The sequence below is a fragment of the Perognathus longimembris genome, chromosome 3 (assembly GCF_023159225.1).
Source record: "Perognathus longimembris pacificus isolate PPM17 chromosome 3, ASM2315922v1, whole genome shotgun sequence".
NCBI classification, from domain to species: Eukaryota; Metazoa; Chordata; class Mammalia; order Rodentia; family Heteromyidae; genus Perognathus; species Perognathus longimembris.
The window spans coordinates 42478849-42491072 of record NC_063163.1 but is presented as its reverse complement, the minus strand read 5'-3'; the positions used below and the strand labels follow the sequence as shown (position 1 = coordinate 42491072).

At 39.7% G+C, this 12224-nt stretch overlaps 1 protein-coding gene across 1 annotated transcript in view; it reads right to left on the bottom strand.

The window, feature by feature from the left end:
- Itm2b (integral membrane protein 2B) overlaps nt 1-10646 on the bottom strand; it is a 28749-nt gene extending 18103 nt beyond the window's left edge. Inside the window, exon 1 of the mRNA XM_048341372.1 lies at nt 10391-10646. Within this exon, the coding sequence (XP_048197329.1) occupies nt 10391-10507 (117 nt within the window). The 5' untranslated portion in view covers nt 10508-10646. The remainder of the gene's footprint in view (nt 1-10390) is intronic.
- Nucleotides 10647-12224: the final 1578 nt, after the last annotated feature.

The following is a 12224-nucleotide window of genomic DNA, read 5'->3' as shown; positions in this document are numbered from 1 at the left end:
ATAGCTCTATATACCTGACAAAATGATATTTGACCTTGCTTCTTAACGCCACCATTCTGTAGGCTCTTGGACCCAGGAATATGATTTTCTTGTGAAAGAAAACATAGACTTACTTAAGTAGGTTGTGGTTAATCTGGTTTACATAAGTAGTTGGTCTTTGTTATCTTCTTTGTTACGCTTCGTAAAGGTTGGAGTGCTTAGTAATTTTGAGATTTCTAGTATTGTGTCTGGCCATGTAGTAGATGCTTCTGAGTACATCATTGTACAGTTCTCATAAAGAAAAGATCCCCTATGAAAGGTTAGTTAGTCCAATACATCACAAGATGAATACCAGGCCCATAGAATTGAAATTTGAGCAATTATTTATATACTGCACATATCTGAATAGCATCTGACTCTACATACAACTTCAAGAAAAACTCAAGAGTAAGGCTGGGGATGAAGCTCAGTGGCAGAGCACATGGCTAGCATCTGTAAAGTTCTGCGCAGTACCATAGGAAAGAGAAAAGTGAAAAAAATATGGAACTAACAGTCAACAACTGGCTAAACAACTTTCTCAAATGAACTCTGGAAATAAATAAATGATCCATTGTCACACTTAGATAATAGTCATAGCCAACAAAAACTATATAGCTTGAATTTCCACAGAATTCTATTATAAGAGTCTTTCCACATGCATAATAAGGATCATATGTGTTACTATTACAACAGTGGTGTCATTACTTTTAATTACTGACAAAATTAATAAAATTTTTTTCTATGTTCATCACAAAAAGTATTGAAAGCATATATACATGAAGCTAAACCAAAGGAAACTACCCCAAGATACACCAACATACAGATATTTCAAAATTAGAAAGGTAAGTAAAAAAATGAAATTCAACTACAAAGTTACAGCAATAAAGTCACAAAGCAAACTCATAGTTGGCAGTGAGATGTCTCTAAAATTACTCATAAAGGAGACTTTGAAGAGCAAGACCAGAAGATACCTCACCTATCTTTCTATGTTACTCTCTTCTTAAACTACTGCTAATAATAGTTCTGATGGGCTGGGGATATGGTCTAGTGGCAAGAGTGCTTGCCTGGTATACATGAGGCCCTGGGTTCAATTCCCCAGCACCACATAAACAGAAAATGGCCAGAAGTGGCACTGTGGCTCAAGTGGCAGAGTAGCCATTTTTTTTCAAGTAGCCTTGAGGAAAAAGAAGCCAGGGACAGTGCCAAGGCCCTGAGTTCAAGCCCCAGGACTGCCCCCACCCCCCCAAAAAAATATATATATTTGGGCTGGGAATATGGTCTAGTGGTAAAGTGCTCACCTCATATACATGAAGCCCTGGGTTCGATTTCTCAGCACCACATATACAGAAAAAAGCCAGAAGTGGTGCTGTGGCTCAAGTGGTAAAGTGCTAGCCTTGAGCAAAAAGAAGCCAGGGATAGTGCTCAGGTCCTGAGCCCACACCCCAGGACTGGCAACAAAAACAAAAAAATAATAATTTGGATGGTTTCCATTTATTTCCTATTATTATCATTAAGCCCATTTTTAGCATAAAAGGAAATATTCTATTTAATCTTTTTAAACTTTTAATAGCTGAGTTGATTTTCAGTTATATGTTTATCTTAACTTCCTCCGGAAAGCTCAATAAAGTGGGAGTAAATGGATAAACAAATGAGCCATTTAGTCACAAAGAAAAGGAATGGCAAGAATAAGTTATATCAATAGGGTTTGAAAACTATGAGCATAAGGGGGGGAGGGGCTAAAACCTAAAGAGAAAAGCTTCAGCTTCAGGAGGTGGGGAGTAAGAGAAAGACATCATATACAGAGAACCTTGAATCAGACTAGAAAATAATGGAACCCTACTATGAAAATGCTGAGAAAATTACCACTAACATAGAATTTTATAACCAATGAAGTGATCAATTAAGTGTGAGGGCAAAGATTCTCAGAAAGCGCTTTCAAAATTTTTATGAAATGTTTTCTCTTCAGATTTATACAACCGGAGATCCAACATGAGATGAAGGAAAAGGCAATTTGGCACAGTGACTTTGGGGGCATCTGTAGAGCAACACACCTAGAGTGCAACCAGCTGGGCTGGAAAACTGAAGAATAACAAGCAGGAAGTCACAAGAAAAATATGAAACCTGGAAGGTGCTTGGTGAGCCTGAAGATACAGAAAGGCAATCATACTGTCAGATAACCTAAGGATAAATTACATAGAAAAAATTAAGCAACCTTCCCCTTAGCTTCCAAAACAACAGTCAAGTCCTGGAAAACAAATAGATTTTAAACAAACAAACGTAATAAAAGTATACTACATTACTCAAATGTAAATAATGGTTATGTCAAATAAAAGCACTGAATATCAATTTAAACAAACTTTGTATAGCAACTGTGTAAATTTATATTGAACTGCAAAACATAAAACAAACAATAAAAAACAATGAACACTACAAGCAAGTATTTAGAATAGTCTTCTCTAAATGTGGTCCAGGAACACTCTTCCTAGGGACCCATAAGGCCAAACATTTTCATAATCAACTGACACTGCTTCAGTTTCAGTCTTGGTATAATGAAATTTCCCAGAAGCTGAAAGAATTCTGAAAAACCCAGGCACTGATGGCTTATGCCTGTAATCCTAGCTATTCAGAAGGCTGAGACCTGAGGAATCCTGGTTCAAAGCCAACTAGTGCAGAAAAGTACCCCTGACATTCCTATTTCCAATTAACCACTCAAAAACTGGAAGTAGAGCTGGGGCTCAAAGTAGTCGAGCACTAGCTTTGAGCAAAAGTTCTCAGGGACAGCACCCAGGCCCTGAGGTCAAGCCCCACAAGGGACAGAGAGAAAAAAAAGAATTCTGAAAAAAATGTAAAACAATGCTACACTTCTTAGATCTTTTAGGCTATTTGGAAATTTTTATTCATAAAATGGTAATCAGGCTGACCTACTATAGGTTAATTACTACTGTAAATATTTTATTTCCTAGTATAGTATAAATATCTTTCTATAAATAAATCTGTAAGATTTTGGAGGATTCTGAAAAAATAACATATATATTATTACATGCAATAATATATTGTGTATTATAATAGTAATACACATCATATATCATACATACCACATATATTTATTAAAACAAATAACACATATATAACAAATAATTTATAACATTTATAACATGTCATATTTATATATATTATAAAATATATAAATTATAATTTCATCTTATATGTAATGTATACATAAACCTCTAATGTTGAATTGTTTGGATTCTGAAAATTTTTATACAAAGAGTTCTGAAACCAAAAGCAACATGGTTGGACAGGCTGTTTCAATACAATGCCAAATCAAGGGAATTAGTGAACTAGAATCCAGGCTATATTTTTCTCACCAAAACCCCAGAGAGGATACCTTTTTTCATTTTTATGGAAGTAGAATATGGTCTACTGGTTACCCTGGTAATAAGAGATCAGAAATGAATGAGTGAACATGATTGCCTTTAAGAACAGAGAATGCTTCTAAGGAAAGAGAACAAACTGTAAAAGAACATCAGATAGTCAGGAGCCACTCACACGAGTAATCCTAGATACTCAGCAGGCTGAAATCTGAAGATCACCACTCAAAGCCAGCCCAAGCAAGAAAGTCCAATTGACCATCCAAGAGCCAGAAGCAGAGCTTTGGTTCAAGTGGTAGAGCGTAAATGTTGAGCAAAAAAAACTCAGGGAGAGCATCCAAGCTGAGTTTTAAGCCCTAGGACTGGCACCCAAATAAAAATACAACAAAAAAATCTGATTACAAACCTAAATTGTCTGATTCTCAAAAATGCTTTTCTCAAAATCATAACAGGTCTGTGTGTATCAGACCTGGGGCTTGAACTTGGGGCCTGGGTACTGTCCCTTGGCTTTTTGTGCTCAAGGATAGCACTCTACCACTTGAGCCATAGCACCACTTCCAACTTTCTCCATTTATGTGGTACTGAGGAATAGAACCCAGGGCTTCATGCATGCTAGGCCAGCACTCTAGCACTAAGCCACATTCCCAGGCCTGTAATAGGGCTTCTTAAAGCCCAGTCCCAGTGGTTCATTTCTGTAATCCCAGGAGGGTGAGATCTAAGGATTGCAGTTTGAGGCCAGCCAGGGTAGACAAGCCTATGAGATTTTTTTTTTTTTTGCCAGCCCTGGACTCAGGGCGTGAGCACTGTCCCTGGCTTCTTTTTGCTCAAGGCTAGGCACTCTGCCACTTGAGCCACAGCACCACTTCTGGCCTTTTGTATATATGTGGTGCTGGGGAATCTAACCCAGGGCTTCATATATACGAAGCAAGCACTCTTGCCACTAGTCCATATTCCCAGTCCCCTATGAGACTCTTATTTCAGATTAAATATCAAGAAAACCAGTAGAGCTGTGGACAGTGCCCAGGTCTTAAGTTCAAACCACAGGACCAGTACATGTGTATACACATACACACACACAGTCTTCAAATAATCTTAATTAATTAATAATAAAACTTACCTTTTTGTTTTTATATTAAATATCTTTAAATATACTAACATTATAAACACAAGTAAACAGAAAAATAATTAAGCTGCAAGATTAAAGATTTAGTCTGAAAAACAAACTTAATGCCCAAACTAGTGTCAGTTTCCCAAATAAATTCCCAAGATGTCGCAGCATGTATGTATATATGTATGTATATATGTATGTATGTCATACTGGGGCCTGAACTTGGCTTGCAGTTTTTAGTCAGGCACTCTAACATTTGAGCTGTGTCCCAGCCCTAAGTAAGTGTAATAGTATTTATGTTTGTTATTTTACCACTAATTTCTCTTCTCTCATATTTCTATTAAAAAAAAGTTACTGCTGGAAACTTAGCAGCATGATAACAAGTAAAAAATTAGAATATTCTAATATTTTCAAAGGAAGGGTATCAGATTGTCTCATTTCTATAACTTATTATTCAGGTAACTCTAGGAATAAGAACTTTACAGATTTCCCAAATGGTACAATTACTAAAATACTCAAATTTCCTTTTTTCTAATCAATTAAATGCTTTATGGGGGCTCACTCTATAAACCTTAACACTCTAGAGGATTTCAAGTTCAAGGCCATCTGTCTCAGGTACAGTGAGACCATAGCTTATTTTATATACATATACTGGGCACTCATGGCTCATGCCTGTAATTCACTACTCAGGAGGCCAACATCCAGGACTGAGGTTCCAGAGTCAGCTAAGGGCAGAAAAACTTTTGAGTCCATCTCTAATTAACCAACAAAAAAGGTAGAAGTAGTAGCTTGGCAAGCAAGTAGAGAAAGCATGAGTTCAAACTCTGATACAAACAAATGATAAAGTAACAGAGAAGTAAAAGATAAAGTAAAGATGACTTTAAAAAAATGTTATCACAAATACTAATGGTTAAAAAATCACAATTAAAAGAAGGTATTTTCCTTAAATGATGTCTAGGATCATATCTGTAATTGTTTTGTTCTAGTTCTGGGGCCTAGGCTTTTTTGCTTAAGACTGGTACACTTGAGTCACAGCTCTCCTCCTAGATTTTTGGTGGTTAACTGTAGACAAGAGCCTTACAGACTTTCTTGCCCAGGCTGGTTTCCAACTGTGATCCTCAGATAGTATAGCTAGGATTACAGCCTAAGTCACCACACTCTGCCTGCAATATGGCATTTTTAACTTTCAATTTCAACTATTTAATTTGTAAAGACTTTCAGTATAAAGCTCCATGCAAAGAAAATAAGAGAGCCTGGAAATGGTCATCTTTATAAGAGTCAAGCTTACTAAAGATAGTGTCACTAATCTCTACATCATTTAGACCCATCTTTTTCATGCTTAGAAATGTCAGTCATTCAACATGCAACAATTATGGTCTCAATTCCTTGGGTGACAAAGTCTAATTTCTCCTTCAGTCTTGAAGCCCTAATGAGAAGTGGCACATTTGCTAAGAAGTTTAAAAGTGAATTCACTCTGTCCTCTTTGAAAAGTCACACTTTTTTTTCAGATATTTTATTGATACATTATTATACAAGACAAAGCCAAGAAACTTCAGTTAGAACACAAATTCAGGAAGCATTTCCTATGGAAAAGAATGTGGCTTTTGGAGAGAGATGCTCTAGATATCTGATTTATGTCATGATAAAATGAAAAGGAAATGTCCTAGAATTCTGCCAGTACATTGTTCTACAGATCTTTACATACTAGTCAAGCTTTAGCAATAAATAATAAACACTTCAGAAGCTAAATACTAAATTATCTTTAAAAGGTCTGTACCATGAAAGTGTTTGAAGCGATTCTGGTTTGAAGTACTGGTATTCACAAAAACCTTACATGGCAGAGTTGAATTCCATGAAGTCTTACAGGCTGGCTTATGATTATGCCAAGAACAACACAACTACAATCCTGGGAGTAATTCTGGCAAGTAACCTGACCTTCAATTGCACAATATACAACCTCACACACCCTCGAAAGCAGCAACAACCTATCCTGGGTGTGTACTAGGGTCGTGTCCACAGGAGGTTGTTGCCAAGGTATTTGGGGTACACAGGGACAATTTATTCATCTCCGTGCCCTAACTAAACCCTCACCTCAGATATTCTTACCTTCCATGAAGACCATGACTGTAAATGTTTTACTGGCCAATGTTTACAAGCATGAAATTATGTAACTAGGTAATGAGATTCACTTTGGGTTAAGAGAACCAAGCTCACAATCCTGTCTTTAAAGGTCAACACATTTTAGTAAATGTCCAGTCATGCACTTTATGTTCTCTTCTCTACCAAGCCCTCCCAAACCCCACAACAAACAAAAATCATAACCACAAACAAAAAGTTAAAATTATCAAACTCTTTAGTCTATCAAGCAGAATAAGGAAAGTCAGAAAAAAATAAAAAACTAGGGTCCACAGAGCCATTTTATGACGGCTGACTCAGGAACTTAGTGGTCTTTCACTTTCTCTCAGGCTAGCCCATTTTCCCTCTTATGCAAGCATTTTATTTCTCTCTTTGAAAAACATGTACAATATAGCATAAAGATAAGATCACTTTGTTATCAGCAAAACAGCTTGTGGGGATACTTAAGAAAGCCAACTTAAGCTTTCTGCAGATCTGCTATTGGAAAACGGGGAGGAGGGACTCATAAGCAAGCACTGCAATTCCAAGAGTTGTTGACAATTTATCTTTTCTACAGTGAGATAACCAAAAATGAAAATCTGCCTTTATTACATAATATCTCTATTCATCTTTTTTCTTTGGCCCACTGTTACTTGGTGTGAGGGAGGAATGTAACATGCTAAATATGAAGAGGAAGAAAGGGAATAGTCTGGTAGTTGTTATTTTTCACAATTAAAACATTTTAATCTTTGACAGAATATGTAATCCTAGCATCTTTATAGAATTTCAAAACTGGAGGAGTCTGTACGGACCATCTGGTCATATTCTCTTCTCTTAGAGGAAAACTAAAATTTAAGCCTAGGATCAAGCAGTTATGTAATAACAAGATGGGGGCTTCTTATTCAGTACATTAGTATTTTCACAAATACAGCAGTTTTCCAAGATTTATTTAAAGCTATGCATACAAAAACAAGTGAGCGTTAAGTGTTATGCTTGTAACAAAACATAGATCCTGTGATTCTTTGCTATTTCCAGTCTTCTAAAAGCTTTGTGCCTACTAGCACAGGTATAGGAAGGTGAAAATAGTTAACAGTTAAATGTAAAATTAAAAGAAAAAGGTTAAAAAGGACAATGCAAACTAGCTGAGATAATACAATCGAGAGAAATTGCTGGGATTAGAAGCTACTGAAAAGACAAGATAGAATGAATATATAATGGAGCCAGGGAACTGTTTCTAGAGGGTTCTTCCCATGCAGAGAGAAAAACAGCAAAAGATAGGAGTAGCATAAAAGTACTGGAATGCATGTTATATAAGACAGCTGACTAGAATGATCAGAATGTTTGTGACACAAGGTAGTAAAATCTGCATTTCTAAACCAGAATTCCAGGTGGCCACCAAAGTAGGGGGTCCTCAAGAGAACATTCTGAAAAAATTAGTCTATGGATATTGTGGTCTAGGAGAGATAAAGGTATTCCTATTTTTTATTTAGGATTTCTGAGTCTAAATGACTTAGATGGGTCCTCCCAATGACTTACCTGGGAAATGCCCCAGGCAAACACATTAAGGCTAATTCCATTCCCAGTCTAGGTGGTGACACAAGGTGGTTGCCACACAGTCACCCTCCCCACCCCCCACCAAAGGAGCCAGGGAACATTATGTAATCACTGCCCAAGCTCTAAGATAAAGAGATGAGCAGTCTCTTGCAAATGTCTGTCATTAAGAAAGGTTTCCTTTGGCCGTTAAGTGACTGATTATAAGGATTTCACTTTTATTGTCCAGAAACATTTAGTCACCCACTGAGGAAAAGTCTTTTGGCTTACAGATAGAAAAGCATTAATTATGTTTCATCTATCATTTCATCCTTGGTTGCTTGTGGTTACAAAAGAAGACTGGCCCTCAGTGCTTGAATCCAGTATTTTTTCTTTGGATATGGGAATCTGAGAAAATAAGAGGTATAAATAGTTACTTTTATATAGCTTCTATGAGCACAGAATTTAAATTATGGTGAACCTGTAAGAAAATCTAAGAATCTGAAAACAGGGCCTCTGTTTCATAATTGACAAAAACTGTCAAAAGTCAGATTTAAAAGCTGCTCAGCAAATGGAATTTTTTGTTAGTTTCTAATTTTCTTCTCTACAGAGGAACAGAGAAAAGCTGTATGAAATGACATCATCCTATGTTTTCTCTTTTAAAAAATGGGAGGAGTTATATTTATTTTTAAGATGTAAAATACACACGCACATATAATAGCATAAAGAACATATGTTTGAAGTTGTGACTACTGATCTGAGATACAATATATGTTAAAGAACTAATAATTTGCTAAAGCAATTTTTAACTGTATATTGCTAAAATTTCTCTTAAGACTAAAACTGTTCCCAATGTGCTCAGGAAAACAATACTAAAACCAAAACCCTTAATTCTTTTAGGGGCTCTGTTCTCTGTTCCTATTTCAGAGCAAAGCAGTCCTTAAAAAAAAAAAAAAATCACTCTTGACCTTTCTGTTTTTAACAAAAAAATATTTCCAGAACATAAGTATAGCCATAGCCAGATTTGCATTACATTTTCAAAAAATTTTATAGTGTACTAGTGGCCTATATTTCAGTAGCAATTTTCATCAGCCCATATAAAAACTCCTATTACTTGTAGTTGGCACACCAGTGATTCTTTTTTAAGTTAAAACTAACATTGCCCTACTGAGAACACATCCTGAAAAGTGCTACCGGGGGGGGGGGGGGGGAGTATGCTACGCAACATAACTTCGGCTGTCAATTTTTACAGGATCGATTTTTTTGCAGCCTAAATAAGAGGATCTTCTAGGAAGAGGAAAACTTCCCAGACAATTATATTCATGCGTAAATAATTAGTGTAAGGCACTAAAAGTTAACACAGTAGCTGTTCTGGGTAACCTTCACCTTAGTGATAAGGAGGGATTTATTTATTTTTTTGCCAAAAAAAATTATTTTTGATTTTATAAGACCAGGTCCCCTTTTCTTAGGTTTGGTTTCATAAAAGACACAAGTTAACAGAAGTCAAGCGTTGCTTATATACACTGTCATCCACAATAGCAACTGACTTTTTTGTTGTTGTTGTAGAGCCTGGAATATGTGTTTCCATTAATCTGTCCACAGCCAGAACCTACTCAAAGTACGGATCCCCCCCTCCCCCCGCCCCGCACCCTAGCTTTCCCTTTTAAGAGGCCGGGACGTCGAAGTTCACCAGCCCAGGCCCAAAGGGGCGATGGAAGAAAAGAAGGTCGAGAGGGAAGAAAGCCTTCGGAACCCGAGCCGTTCCCAGCGCTGCTACTCAGCCCGAGCGCCGGCGAAACGAAAGTCGGAAACAACAACCGAGGTTCGGGCTTGGAATGATGTCAGCCATTTTAGGCACATTATTTACACGGGGAAGGAAGTGCCAAAGTCAGTCCGTCGGCGGGGGTGCGGGTGCCGGTCGCCGCCGGCCCAAGGTGGGACGAGCCGGGTGTCGATGGCACGCCCAGGACCCGACTGCACACACGCACAAGTGTGCAAAGCACCCCGGATCTCAGGACCCCTCCCCCTCAGCCCGGGTGAGTGGGGGGGGGGCCGCGACCCCCGTGGTGGCCACCGCTTTCTGCACGCGCACCTCCTTACAAAGGACAACCGGGGTAGGGAGAGAGGGGTGCGGGCGCAGGCCGGGGTAGGGGACCACCCGCCCTGCCACTCGGGCGCGCAGAGCTACGTGCCCAGCCCCCCCCCCCCACCCGACCCCCTCCACAACCCCCGGACTCCCAGCTCGGACCTTGCAGTCCACCGCCACGGCATCCGGGGGGATGATGAGCGCCTCCTCGCCGCTCTTGAGCTCGTCCTTCTTGGTCTCCTTCTGGGCCAGAGCCGAGTTGAACGTCACCTTCACCATGGTGCGGCCTGAAGCGCCCTGAACGGGCGGGCAGGGAGGGTTGTGGGCTGCGGGCTGCAAAGCCTCCTCGGCGGAGCTCGGACGCCGACGGCACAGCAGCAGAGGACGAGGACCCGACCGTTCTACTGCAGCTCGGCTTTCCCAGCTTCGCAGCTCGGGCGCAGGGCGGGGCCTCGGGGCCTCGGGGCGGGGCCTGGCCCTGTGGCAAGCCACGCCCCTCCCGCCCCGTTTCCACACACACACACCCCCACCCCCGTCCCGGCGGAATCCGGCCTGCTGAGCTGGAGAGCGCTGCCGGAGTGGTGGCGGGCTGGGCGTCCTGTCTAGGCCACCAGGACTTTCCAGTTCTGAATTCGCTTCCAACTAGTTTTCTTCCGGGGCCCAGGTGGCTGCAGGTCGGTAGCCACATCGAATGAACTTTTCTGTTTCGCCGCAGACAATAGTTATTAAAACTCTGGGCAGCACCAAGGCTGCCTTTTGCTTGGGTGCGGAGTACACCGTGAATCCAAAGGCTGTGGAATTTTTGTGTGGAAAATACATTTTGTTTTCTTTTTTTTTTTTGATCTCCATTTTCCCGGTTCTCAGTGAACCGACTTAGAGTACAGGAATGCTTACAGCTCTCTTCTTGTGATCTGTCTTCCGCAGACCTCGCCCCAGGGCGTTGTCTGACTCAGGCTTGCCTTGTCTCTTCCTCCTTGGGAGGATCTAGCCGGCCCTGCCTAGTCACACACCAGACAATTCCAGGAACCTTCTAGCAGATTTGTGTTTCAAACATCTACATTGGCTTGCAATGTTCCACTCTTCTGAAGACTTTGGAGGCATAGGGGAGGAGGAGACAAAATATATTGCATACTGGGCTGATTTGTGATTCAAGGCAAAGTACTCGTGATGACGTTTATTTTTCTACAGTATGAAAAACACTCATGTAAGCTCATGCCTGTAATCCAGTTAACTATTCAAGAAACAAGACTTGAGGATTGAGGTTCAAAGCCAGCTTGGGCAGAAGAGCCTGTGAGGCTCTTATCTCCAATTAACCACCAAAAAACAAAGTGAATCTGTGGCTCAAGTGGTAGAACATCAGTCTTGAGCAGAAAAAGCTAAGGGACAGCAACCTGAGTTCAGATTTTGTACCCTTCACATACCCTACCATCCTTGTTCACCCAATTTTGTGGCTGTGGGTCAAATCTGAGCTTTGGGGGGGATTTGGTCTGATCAAGGGGAGAGTTAGGTATCTAGAATGGAGTGTTAGATCACAAATCCCTGATGCCTCAAGATGTCCCAATTTCAGGAATATCCTGGGCCAAGAAGGAAACCCAGTCAAAACTTTGAGTTTTCTTGGATATTCTGAAATATCAGTCTAAATGAAATATGTTCAACAAGAGAAGAAGGTAGTAGCTAGCCATGTGACTTGGAGCAACTATGGGATGAGGTCAGGACTGTAGGTTCACTCTAGGAACTGACTTTTAATAGTAAACATAGATCTAATTCCTGAAAGTTAACTACTGCCCAGCTCCCTATATCATAGATCCCTTGAGAAGTTAAAACTGAAGACCAAGTACTTCTGAAGCTAAGTCTGGAGGATTCTAGATAATATATATATATATATATAATGATATGATATGATATATATGATGTGATATGATATATATGATGTATAAGATATGTCATATATGATATATATCATCCAAAAGCAAAATTACAAGTTTGTTTAATTGCA